This window comes from Ursus maritimus, unplaced genomic scaffold (assembly GCF_017311325.1).
Source record: "Ursus maritimus isolate PB19 unplaced genomic scaffold, ASM1731132v1 scaffold_21, whole genome shotgun sequence".
Taxonomy (NCBI): Eukaryota; Metazoa; Chordata; class Mammalia; order Carnivora; family Ursidae; genus Ursus; species Ursus maritimus.
This window is the reverse complement of record NW_024424564.1, coordinates 11,078,519-11,092,114: the sequence shown is the minus strand read 5'-3', so window position 1 is coordinate 11,092,114 and position 13,596 is coordinate 11,078,519. Positions and strand designations below refer to the sequence as shown.

Below are 13,596 nucleotides of genomic sequence, written 5' to 3'. Positions count from 1 at the left end.
CCCCCCCCCCCCCCCCCCCCCATCCAACCAACACGCTTCCAAGTCTTTCTTTCGGCTCAGGCCATCTGTCTTCACAGGTATTTTCATCACAAAAGCAAGGACAACTGGGCCTCAAAAGCACTGCAAGACCTCGACCACCGAGGCACGGCCCGCGCACCGACTTTTAAACACAATCAATCGATGGTGCAAAAGTCGAACGACTTGTTGCAAACGTGCCCACACCGAAGCAGGCTTCAGAAAGCGTGAGGCGAGGAGGAAGAAGGCGCCACGCCGAAACCTGTCGCAAACGTGAGCAGGAGCCCAGGAAACTGGGCGCGCGGGATACAAAGGGCCATGAATGCGGCCTTCCATGAGGCGACCGTGCGCGGCCGGGGAGACAAAATGGAGCGACGAGAGGAATCGGAGCCCGAGCTGCAGGGCCGGGGAAGAGGCGGCGGCCGGCGCGCGCCCCGCCGGGCTTCTTCCTCGACCTGGCGGCGGGGGAGGGGGCGCGGCGGCGGCCCGTTCTCCCGGCAGCGCACACGCGGCCCCACCGCCCGGGCCTAGCGCGGCGGGAAGCGCCCGCCGGCCGCCGCCAACAATGGGGAGGGTGGTGGCGGCGAGGGAGGGGCCGGCGGCGGCTGCACGGTGGCCCGCGTCCGCGCACCGGGCCCCGCGGCGGGCCGTAGCGCCCGCGGCCCGCGAAACGACGCGGTAGAACGAGGGGCGAGGGGGGCGCCGCGCCGGGGTGGGACGGCGCGGCCCACAGGCGGCAAGGGCGCACGGTCTGCAACCGCGCCGGCTCGCAGCCCGCGGCGGGCCCCGGGTCAGCGTCCGGACCGCAGCGCCGCCCGCTTCGGCGGCGTGGGCCCAGGCCCTCACGTACCTGATTGAACTCTTCGCCCACATCCGCGTAAATGTCTATGTGGTCCACACCGTCCGCCATCTTCTCTCGGCCGAGGCCGCCGCCGCCTCCTGCAGGTCTGCCCGCCGCGGCAGCAGCAGCGGATCTAGCGGCGGGGGCGGGGCGCGCTGCGTCACTTCCGAGGCCCGAGGGACGAGGCGGGGGCGGCCGGGGGCGGCGGTCGCCTCTGCAGCCCGGCCGCTCGGCGGGCGCAGAGAAAAAGCTTGCGTCTCTACTGGCAGAGGCGGCTTCTTTTGTGTGTCTAGGTTAGGCCTGGGGTTTGGGGGGACGTCCCAGCTGTTTCCAGAGACTGTGTTTTCACGTTGCGTCTGACACACTCAAACGTTTTGTAATATTTTCATTTCTCAGTTTTTCTTAAAATTCTCACAGCCAAGGCTTCTAGGGAGGTGGAAGTTTTATGTCCATGATTAAATACGAAGTATAACCCAGCATTCTGTGAGCGCCTTGAGAGCGAAAACAATGTTCTTATCCCTGCGTCCTCAGAGACCCGCAGATTCATTTGCCTAGTAAACGCAGGATTCCCGTGGATTGTTATGTTGAGTAATTTGCAAGATACTTAGGTTATTTGCATGCTATTAATGTTTGCATCTCTATCTCCTGTCACTGTCTCCTTTCATCTCCCCCTTTCCCCGTTCGTTGACCTTCGTTTTTTCCCCCTTAGATCGCCGTTGGTTTTTCTCTGTAATAGTTCAAACGCCTCTAACTTGAACGCAGCCATCCTAGAGCCCACCCAACAAGGTAAAAGCATCTTGAGGCAAGGGGCTTCTCCCTCAGAACCATCGAATGTCTGAGCGAGAAGGGAACTGGAAAAGGTGTCATTAGGTCCAAACATCTATTTTTCAAATGAGGGAACTGAGGCCAAATAGAAGGTTAAGTGATTTAACCGGGATCACGTGATCAATACAGAAAGCTTTTACCACCAGCTTTTTATTCAGAGATATCTCTCCGGTTGGAAATCTTACTCCATTCTTTCTTTTTCACCCATTTAAAAACCCACCAAATTAGAGTATGTTTGCTAAGATACAGAAATGTTTCACACAACGATAAGCCAAAGACTATCCAGTTATAGTTGGTATGTTGGCAGAAGCTTAGTTGGAGTCTTTTAATAATGTGGTGATGAGGATACCAATTACTAGTCAGTCAGCTTACCAGCTAGATGACCTCAGTCGAGTTACCTAACCTCTCTCTCATGTTCAATTTCAGAATCTTTAAACTTGAGGTAATAATATTTACCTTACCAAGGTTGAAGGTTGGTGGTAGTTTAAATGAGGTGATATGCAAAATGCCCTATCCTTTTCTACTTCTTGGAAATACCGATTTTCTAGGCAGGATGGGCCCATCATAGATGGCCATATCCCAATCCCCAAAATCTGTGACTATATTACTTTACATTGGAAAAGGGATTTCACAGGTATTATTAAATTAAGGATCTTGGCTTATCCTCTATTTCCTAGTAGGTCCAAAGTAATCACAAGGGTCATTATAAGTGAAAGAGAGAGGCAGGAGTGGGGAGATTTGATGATAGAAGCAGTTTATGTTCTTTTAGTACACTTAAAAATCATTCCAGGGTTCTGACTTCTGTTGCCTATGAAAAATCTGCAGTCAGTGTGACTGTTTCTTTGAAGGTCATTGAGGTTTTTTTTCCACCCCTTTGGCCGTTTTTAAGATTTTTTTCTCTTAGACTTTGGTTTTCTGCTCTGTTACTATGTATGTTAGGAAGTGTATTTCTTTTTATTTATGATGCTTGGGATTCACTGGGCTTCTTGAATATTTGATTGATGCCTTTCATGAGTTCTGAAAAATTCTCAGCCTTTACCTCTTCAAATATTTCTTCTGCCTCACTCTTTCTTCTCTCCTTCTATAACTCCAATAAATGTATGTTAAATCTTTTCTATAAACTATTTCTCTTACCTTCTCTTTTTTGTCTTCATGCTTCATTTTGAATAGCTTTTTTTCTGATATATTTTCTAGATGACTAATTCTCAAATAGAAATAAAAATAAATAAATAAAAAATAATGGGGGTGCCTGGCTGGCTCAGTGGGTAGAGCATGCGACTCTTGATCTTGGGTTCACGAGTTCAAGCCCCACATGGGGTATAGAGCTTATGTGAAAGAAAGAAAGAAAGAAAGAAAGAAAGAAAGAAAGAAAGAAAGAAAGAAAGAAAGAAATAGATTACTAATTCTTTCTCCTATGATGTCAAACTATCTATTTAGCTATTAATTTTGGTTTTGGGTGGGTTTTTTATGGTAATTTTAATTTTTAGAATTTCTATTTGATTCTTTTTAAAATCTGTTATGTTCATTTTTATAGCATTCTATTCCTTGACAAAACAGTGAGTCTTGGCTTTCATCTCTTTGACTGTAGTAATCATTGTTGGTATACAATCTGGGTCTCTGCCAATTCCAATATCTGGGGTCCCATTGAGTATATTGTTGGTTCTTTGTTTTAGTTATCTGTTGTGGTTTTGTTTTGTTTTGTTTTGTTTTGTTTTGTTTTTTGGAAAGAGGAAGAGAGGCGGTGGGGGCCGGGGCGGGCAGAGGGGAGGCAGAATCTTAAGCAGGCTCCATGCCCAGCCCAACACAGGGCTCTGTCTCACAACCCAGAAGATCATGACCTGAGCCGAAATCAAAAGTTGGACACTTAACTGAGTGTCTGACTGAGCCACTGAGGCACCCCTATTTGTTGTGTTCCTTGTGCTGTTTCTCACTCATGTTGTCTTATTACCTGACTGTCTTTGTGTGTTGGACATCATAATTGAAATACTTGAAGAAATAATGTGAGTCCTAGGATAAATTTTTTTTTCCATAGAGGATTTTCATTATATTCTGCAGGGCATCTCGGGACACTAATAAATAGGATCACCCTAATCCAGGTGACCTCTCAGCCATTTCTTTTGAATCTGAAATGCAAAAGCACTCTAAATGTATAGGCCTATCCTTTCTACATCTTGACCAGGTAATTCCTCACTCCCTGGCTGGCTTTTTAATGATTTTAAAATGTTACAGCAGCGCTTGGGTGGCTCGGGTTCGTTAAGTGTCGGACTCTTGATTTCAGCTCAGGTCGTGGTGTCAGGGTCATGAGATTGAGTCCCGTATTGGGCTGGACGTGGAGCCTGCTTAAGATTCTCTTTCACCCTCTGCCCCTCCCACCCCTGCGCTCATTCTTGCTCTCTCTCTTTCCCTCCTTCTCTCTCACCCTCTCTAAAAAATAATAATAATAAAAAAATAAGATGTTGTTACAATAAGTTGTTGTTACAAATAAGATGTTGTTACCTGCTTACTTAGTAATGTTCAAGAAATGAAATATTGTAGATTACAAAAGAAAATGCATAATAATAAAAACAACAAGTGAAAACTATACACTTATTCAGTACTTCTATACACCATCCTTTTTGTTAGACCTCATCTATGTACATTAATGTACATAGATGAAAGATTGGAGATTTGGGTTTTTATCCTGACTTTACAACTGACCAGCTAGGTAACCTTAGACAAGTCCTTTACCTCGAGTCCTCCATAAAGGTCCCTCTCAGTTTTGAAATTCTATTATTCAAATCTACACAGAATTCAAAGTCCAGAGTGCCTTGAGAGGAATTTAACAAAAAGGTATTACCAGAAATGTAGTGGCTTGAAACAACACAAATTCATTGTGTTATAGTTCTAGTGATGGGAAGTCCAGAATGGATCTCCCTGGGCCAAAATCAAGGTGTTGGCAGGTCTGCATTCCTTCTAGAAGCTCTAGAGGTGAATACATTTATTTGCCTTTTCCATCTTCTAGAGGCTGCCCACATTCTTTGTCTGAGACCCCCTCCTTCCCACAATCACATCACTCCAACAATATAAACGATATAAAATCAAAATATTCAAGAGTAACAAGGAGGTTGGAAGCAGGTAAATACTGTTCTAAGGTTCTCTGTACATGTCCTTCCTCTCTATATAGAAGAACTTTCTCTCCTTTTCTATGCACATGTCTATGCAACAATGGCAACCTCAGCTCCAGAGTTCAAACAAGCACTGTTCAGGAAAATGGCTATCTGTCTTAGTTTCCAATCACAAAATCTAAAGAGAAAGCAACTGTTTAGCTCAATTTTTTAGGAGTCTACTTTTAGTCCAATCAAGTTTGTCTAAGGAGATGGAGTCACGGGTAAAAACACAGCTTACAAAATCTGCTCTGCAAGTTAGGAAAGGGTGGAAAATTGTCAGTGAAAGACAGTTGCTCTGAGCTAAGCTGATACCCCAAAGCTTGTCTAACACATTCCACCTGTTGGATGACAACATATAGACAAAAGCCTGATGGCTGGAGAAGGCAAATCCAAATCCATCAATATTTAACACATATTATCATTCTGACTTACTTCAAGTCAGTCAATTCCATAATCACCATAGGAATATGATTTTGGTTCTAATGTACTGTAGGTCATAGTTAAGCTCTATGCTTCCCAAACTTTTATTTTTAAATTTTTTAAAAAAGATTTATTTATGTATTTATTTGAGAGAGAGAACACAAGTGGGTGGGGCAGAGGGAGAGGGAGAGAGAATCTCAAGCAGACTCTGTGCTGAGTGTGAAGCCCAACATGGGGCTTGATTCCTTTACCCTGAGATCACATTTGAGTTGAAACCAAGAGTTGGACACCCAACCAACTGCACCACCCAGGTGCCCCTGCTCCCCAAACTTTAAAAAATACCCCTAACATTTTAAACATGCAGCCATAATATATGTATATGTAAATATTATTTTATAAGTCATTTTATATTAACATTTTTATACCATGAACACCTGTACAAATATATAATTTGAAGGATGAAATAAACAAGATTTCTTAAAAGATTTTATTTATTTATTTTATAGAGAGATAGAGAGCACGAGCAGGGGGAGGGGCAGAGGGAGAGGGAGAAGGAGAATCTCAATCCGACTCGGTGCTGAGCATGGAGCCTGATGTGGAGCTCGATCTCACAACCCTGAGGGCATGACCTGAGCAAAAATCAAGAGTCAGTTGTTTAACCGACTGAGCCACCCAGAAACTCCAATAAATAAGATGTTTTAAACACATGGCTATTATAATGGCCTTATATTATCATTAGTGGATATAAATCCATATTTCAAATAGTCTTGAAATTTTGGTCCTGCTCTTGTCAAATCTGATTACATCATCCTTGTTTTCATCTCATTATGGGACTGACAAGAATTCATACTAGGAGTAGGTGTTGGCTCTGACACTTTCTTGTCTTTCACTTGTATTTTCATTATTAGTATTAGCTCTGAACCATGGTTTCTTAGGATTCTTTTTAAAACTCTTGGGCATTTTGTGATGGTCAACTTAGTTAAAGCAAGAAAATAAAATGTCTAAGTCCATGTAACTGGGCTCTCATAAACTGCCATGCATCATAATACACAGCAAGTGAAGAGTATTAAGTGCCTGCATGAAAGAATCCCTTTAGAATCCTCTGTGTTGGGGAGAAAATTCCCCCTCTTTCCTCAGGACTACCCCCCAACAAAAGCAATTATGTGGGAAGTGAAAAAAGTTAATGATTCAAAATCCCTCACTTTCCTTGGCCCCTTCCATAATTTGTCTAAAACCACTATTCCTTTCCATGCCACTTCCCTCTTTGTCATACATTGTCCCCTTTGTGTTGGATGGGGGTTGGTGAGGCAGCGGCCATATTTTTGCATCTAAGCGGAAGTTGAATGAGGGGTTACATTTAGTTTGGATTAAATGGAAAATATTTATGTATAAGTTATTGTTAACCATCCTGACATAGGAATGCTTTCCAGAAATATTTTTACTGCCACTATGCCAACTCATCCAACTTCTGCGATATGAAAATGCAAAGCCAGAGGTCATATGGTGATCTGAGTGTGTCCAACCATGCTAGGCAATAGAAGTATGTGGCTACTGGAGGAGAAACAAAATTTGAAATGTATGGAATCAGATACTATTCTTCAGAAAATTAGTCTAAAGAGACATGCAAAATTACGAGTGAAAGATTTGGTTCTCATTAATGCTTAGTCAAAGTGGAACTCTCTACTAGCAGGAATATACTACATAATGAGGCGTATAAAATTATCAACTTGCTATATATTCTTTTTTTAAGATTTTGTTTATTTATTTGAGAGAGAGAGAGAGCATGGGAGAGAGAGAAAGAGTATGTGCAGGGAGGGAGGGGCAGAGGGAGAAACAGACCCCCTGCTGAGCAGGGAGTCTAATATGGGGCTCAATCCCTGGACCCCAGGATCATGACCTGAGCTGAAGGCAGATACTTAACAGACTGAGACACCCAGGTGCCCTCAACTTGCTATATATTTTTTTAGTGAAAAAAATCACATGAAATTGAAATTCCTGTGTTTCTTTTCTTTTTCTAAATAACAATTTGCTTTCATACCTTATTTTGTATTATTTTTTTGTCATTTTCTTTAAGAAAGCTCCCAAAATATGAATATATCAGCCCCCAGGAAGCCTAGATTTATGCCTGCCACATACCTTAGTAACATGAAATCATTTGACATATGAATTGAGCAAGGACACTATTTCTATATTAAATATTAGTTAATCTTAACTTTTCAGTTTTTTTATAAAAAATATAAAAATACATGCTCTATTATCTTTCCATATCCCAGTCAATATATATGCATTCTCCAGAAATAATTAGTTAAACCAATTGCTATGGCTAAATAAGAAAGACTTATTGCAACACCAGAAAAGTGGGGCATTATACCCTTGACTGTTCTCCTTGAGTCAGTCAGTTCCACATTTTTTTGTTTAAGTACTCCATGCCCAACATGGGGCTTGAACTCACGACCCTGAGATCAAGAGTCACATGCTCTGTGACTGAGCCAGCCAGGTGCCCTCAGTTCCACATTTCAAACACTGCACTTCCTGTTACTAAATTCTGTTAGACCGTACCATATAAAAGTGCAGGCTTTATAGGTGATAAATGGTCTAATGCTGGCATATCATTGGCATTGTATATGTGGTATTCACCCTGATATATCATTTGGAATGCATTTGGCGGCAAGTAAAAGAAATAAAACTCAAACTGACCTAAACAATGAGGAAATGTATTGTGAGGATATCAGTGAACTCATAAAATTGACTAAAGGCTTGAGAACCACTTTTGGAAAACAGGCAGAAATCAAAGGGGAGGTAAAATAGAGTCAGGATCATGCTGCAGAGATAAACTGCTTAGGAAGCTAGTGCTGCCATCGGTGCCGCTAGACCATTGCTGTCACTCTACTGAGAGCCACCATTGATGGTTGCTCAGCTCATTGCTAGACTGCCACACCTTTGAATAAGTGCAGTCACCTCGCACCAACTCTAAGTGTTGTTTTTTTTGTACATTCCCTTGAGATTCAAAGTCCAGAGCTGCAACATTAAATTTATAGCATATGGCCAGGGCGTCTGGGTGTCTCAGCTGGTTAAGTGTCTGCTTTCGGCTCAGGTCATGATCCCAGAGTCCTGGGATCAAGCCCTGCATGGGGCTCCCTGCTCAGTGGGGAGTCTGCTTTGCACTCTGCCCCTCCCCTGCTCATTCTCTCTCTCTCTCTCTCTCTCTCTCAAATAAGTAAATAAAATCTTTAAAAAATGTATAGCACGTGGTCATGCACATACTGCCAGGGTTATCAGCTATTGGCCAAAAAAAAGTTAATCTCAATTACATACAGACAAAATGCTGCATAGAAACGTGTTCAAATGTTAATATCATTTTTGAACAGTGGGATTATGAGCATTTTTAGTTTCTTATTTATACACTTCTGTGTTTTTAATATTGCTACAGCATGTATTTATTAACTTTATAATCAAGACAGAATTTCAACTTTATTTTTAAAAATAGAAAAGCATAGAGGTGCCTGGCTGGCTCAATTGGTAGAGCATGTGACTCTTGATCTTGGGGTTGTGAGTTCAAGTCTCACGCTGGGCATAGAGCTTACTTAGAAAAGGGGGGGGCACTTGGGTGGCTCAGTTGGTTGAGTGGCCAGCTCTTTTTTTTTTAATTAAGATTTTATTTATGTATTTGACAGAGAGAGACAGCAAGAGAGGGAACACAAGCAAGGGGAGTGTGAGAGGGAGAAGCAGGCTTCCCGCCAAGCAGGGAGCCCAATGCAGGGTCGATCCCAGGACCCTGGGATCATGACCTGAGCTGAAGGCAGCTGCTTAACGTCTGAGCCACCCAGGCGCCCTGAGTGGCCAACTCTTGATTTCAGCCCAGGTCTTGATCTTGGGTCCTGAATTTAGACCCTGTGTTGGGCTCCATGCTGGGCATCGAGCCTACTAATAAAATAAAATAATAAAAATTAAAAGTAAAATGTTTAAAAAATAGAAAGCATAAAATTAAGATTTTTTAATGCAGTATAGCCATACCTTGGACTCAAGATGGAGCTTGACATTTAGAAACCTGTAATAATAATGAGTTACAAACCTGATTGAAAACTAAAAACATGTGAAGGCTACACTGTAGTTTGCCATAAACTTTTTTTTGCAGCACTTGTGTGAACTGTGTTTAAAAAACAGACATTTCTTTGTAGATCTTGGATACCAGTCTTTTATCTGTAGTATCATTTGCAAATATATTCTCCCATTCCATGGGTTGCCTCTTAGTTTTTTTTGACTGTTTCCTTGGCTGTGCAGAAGCTTTTTATCTTGATGAAGTCCCACAAGTTCATTTTATCTTTTCTTTCTCTTACCTTTGGAGATGTGTCATGAAAAAGGTTGCTGTGGCTGATGTCGTAGAGGTTGCTGCATATGCTCTCCTCTAGGATTTTGATGGATTCCTGTCTCACATCGAGGTCTTTCATCCATTTAGAGTTTATCTTTGTGTATGGTGTGAGAGAGTGGTCAAGTTTCATTCTTTTGCGTGTAGCTGTCCAGTTTTCCCAGCACCATTTATTGAAGAGACGGTCTTTTTTCCACTGGATTTCTCAACATTTGCTGCAACATGGACGGCACTGGAGGAGATAATGCTAAGTCAAGCAGAGAAAGACAATTATCATGTGGTTTCTCTCATCTATGGAACAAAAGAACTAGGAAGATCGGTAGGGGAAGAAAGGGATAAAGAAAGGGCGGGTAATCAGAAGGGGGAATGAAGCATGAGAGACTATGGACTCTGAGAAACAAACTGAGGGCTTCAGAGGGGAGGGGGTGGGGGAATGGGATAGACCGGTGATGGGTAGTAAGGAGGGCACGTATTGCATGGTGCACTGGGTGTTATACGCCACTAATGAATCATCGAACTTTACATCAGAAACCAGGGATGTACTGTATGGTGACTAACAATATAATAAAAAAAAATTTTTTAAAAACCCAAAAAACAAAAAAACAGACATTTCTCACCATGGTTTTAAAGTGTATTGTTTGATACAAGTGGTCTTTTTTTGTGCTATGTAAAATGCATTCATCTTTGTGTTTTGAATGATTTATTTCTGGAAATCACCGAAGATGAAATTGGAATATAAAATCCATGTGAAGAGCTGGACTTCAGCAAAATACAATAACATTAATATGAGTGAAAGTATTTTTCAATATTGAAAACTGCTTTTTTTTTTTTAAAGTAGGCTCCATGCCCAGCGTGAAGCCCCACCTGGGGCTTGAACTCAGGACCCTGAGATCAAGACATGAGCTGAGATCAAGAGCCAGATGCTTAGCCAACTGAGCCAACCAGGCACCTCAAAAACTGCTCTTTATGGAGCTAATGGGACTCAAAATTAGTAATCTTACCACTTTTTTCCATACAACTTATACAGCAACTAAATAAATGTATAAGTGATGACAGAATTTATTCATTCTACTATCCAACAAATATTTTAATGCAACTCCTGCATGGGGGCCACTGTAGTAGGTAGGAATGAATAATACAAATGTGAATAAGATTCCATTATCATGTAGTGAGACGTGGCATGGCAAGGTGTAATGTGACAGATCTTGGTTTGAGACCCAGCTCTGTCATTTTAGACTCAACTGTGCCATTTTGGGCAAGAGTTACTGAACTTCAATGGGACCTGTTGAAAAAAATAGAGATCATACTGTCTACCTCAAATAGAGGAATGGAGAGAAGCCAACAATTATTGAGCACATAATATTATGCGCCAGCCCCTGAGATACACACTTCATGAGCATCAACTCAAGTTAGAAAGTATATGTACAGTGTGAGAGATGGGGGAGCTGGTAATCCTTAGAAGTACAGATATTACATTGGAATCTCTGGGAATACGTGGCAGTCAGAACCTGGCAGGAAAGAGACAGTACACTCAATGGGGAAATGGAGTAGAATGTAATGGAGTAACCGTTTATGGGGGTTTGGACAGGGTTAAGAGAAACTAATAGAGGATGACGAAGCACTGCAGGGCAAACCTGAAGGGATAAAGGGAGCAAACAATTACTAAAACGAGAGAGAGAGAAAGAGAGAGAGAGAGAGAGAGATTTAGCTGTTGAAGAAGGCTGCCTGAATCAGCTGGAGCCTTCAGGCATACAGTGGAGAGATCCTGGAAAATAAATCCTGATATTACTTCTCCCTTGACCTTAGATCTCCTGGTGGGGCCTCCCACTGGCTGAACCCAATTGGAAGTCAGAGGGGAGCAGGTACCATTCGTATGGCCAATAAAGGTCACCCACTGGAGCAGAGAGCAGGGTGGGAAGAGTGGGAAGTAGATCTGGAGAAGCAAAGGAGAATATCTACTACAGAAAGTATAGAAATGAGCAAATGTTGCCTCCCATGTATGTTCACCCGTGGTATCAAAGAGCTGTAATCCACCTTTTTGAAGAGCGGGGACTTAGGAGAAGGCATCTTTCTAGGCCAGGCTTACTTCAGAACCAGCCTTGTTCTAAATTAAGCTCAAAAGTGATGAGATTTAAAATGTATTAGTCAACTCTGGTTAAGCTTTCCACATGGCCAATTCAGTGATTGAATTGTTCAATAGTGAGCATAACTAGTTTTTAAAAATGTCTCCTCTTCACTGAGTCAAGAGGAAATGTTTCATCTCACTAGCTAGGTAAGCTTTTGCGGAGCTTGGGTTCTGACTAGCAAGCTACTGTATCCCTAACTCCATCTCATTTTCATAGACCCTCCCAAAATGAAGCTAATTCTGCCACTCCTTTTTCTATATGCGGTCTCCCTTCATCAAGAAACAACCCCAGTTGCATGGATCCAGGAACAGAAATACCTAGGGTGAAGTTACAGTCTGCGCTAGGCTCCAACAATGTTAAGATTGGCCTTGGAAGAAGCAGGCCTGAAGAAAATGAACATAGGTGATGATGATGGTAGTAGTGATGATAATGATGGTAAACCCTTATATCACAGCTCTTACACTCTGAATTCCTTGAGGTCAAGGAACACATTTTTCTCATCTTTCTATTCCCATAGCATCTGGAAGAATGCCTTAGTTGAATAAGGTATTTAATGAATGTTGGCTGAGTTGAATTGTTAAAAAGAGTCAACGAATTTCAGAGCTAAGAGGGACCTATGAATCCAAGTCCCCCCCCCCCGCTTTTCCTCTTTCTTTCTTTCTTTCTTTCTTTCTTTCTTTCTTTCTTTCTTTCTTTCTTTCTTTCTTTCTTTCCTACAGAAGAAGAAACCTAATCCTAAACAGGTTGATGGTAAAACAGTGCTGGTCCCACTACACAAATCTTTGAATACACAAGTGAATGAACTGAGCTGTAAGTGTTAGCTAGGTAGGGTGGGAAAAAAAAGAAAGGAAAAAAGTGCAAATTGTTGAAAAGCCTAGGTTCATTCAATCTCAGATCTGTTGAACTTTCCTGCAAATATTTTTTTTCAAGATTTTATTTATTATTTATTTATTTATTTATTTATTTATTTAGAAGTGCAACCAGGGGGAGGAGCAGAGGGAGAGAGAAAACCTTAAGCAGACTCCGAGCTGAGCACTAGCCAACGGGGGGCTTGATTTCATAACCCTGAGATCATGACCTGAGTCGAAATCAAGAGCCGGATGCCCAACTGACTGAGTCATCCAGGTACTGCTTCCTTTCAATATTTCTCAAATACTTTCTATTCTTCTATTATTATCCTGATGCAGACTTTCATCACTACAAATATCCAATATAGATAATCTAATCCAAAGTGCTAATTTTACAATGGAGGAAAGTGATTTGCTCCAGATCATGGTAGAAGAGATGCATTTTCTTCCCTTTTTAAGAGCCATATTCAAGTTTTGCCTAAAGTGAGAATAGAATCCCGATCTGTTGGCAAACACTTTGTTGCCTTGGTTTTCCTAACTTCCTTTGCAGCTAGGATAGCATTATGACTTGGTTCTGGCCAATGCAACTTAGTTGAAATTTCCACAGTAGAATATGGGAAAACTTTTGCTTTCTTAAATAGGATAGACATAACCTCTCTCCCCCTCTCCTTTTTTCTGTTTTGAATATAAACTTGATACCTAATGGAGTTTGGGCAATTGTATTGCAGCCATGAGACAATAAATGTGGGCAAAACCCAGCATGATAAAGATGGAATGCTGAATATAGCCTGTGCTAAGATTCTGTGCTGGAGTATGATAGAACTATTGAAGGGGCACCTGGGTGGCTCAGTTGGTTAAGCTTCTGTCTTTGGCTCAGGTCATGATGCTGGAGTCCCAGGATTGAGCCCTTCATTGGCTCCCTGCTCAGTGGGGAGTCTGCTTCTCCCTTTACCCCTCACCCTGCTTGTGCTCTCTCCCACGCCGTCTCTCTCAAATAAATAAATAAAAT

General features: G+C 42.1%; 1 protein-coding gene and 1 non-coding gene across 2 annotated transcripts in view; one reads left to right on the top strand and one right to left on the bottom strand.

Annotated features, from left to right (window-relative positions):
- Positions 1-963, bottom strand: part of CPSF6 (cleavage and polyadenylation specific factor 6) — a 35,593-nt gene extending 34,630 nt beyond the window's left edge. Inside the window, exon 1 of the mRNA XM_040637247.1 lies at positions 866-963. Within this exon, the coding sequence (XP_040493181.1) occupies positions 866-925 (60 nt within the window). The 5' untranslated portion in view covers positions 926-963. The remainder of the gene's footprint in view (positions 1-865) is intronic.
- A 7,785-nt stretch (positions 964-8,748) lies between these two features.
- On the top strand, positions 8,749-8,821 carry TRNAK-CUU. The gene has a single exon. It is a non-coding gene; the product is annotated as a tRNA-Lys (tRNA).
- The last annotated feature ends 4,775 nt before the right edge of the window (positions 8,822-13,596 follow it).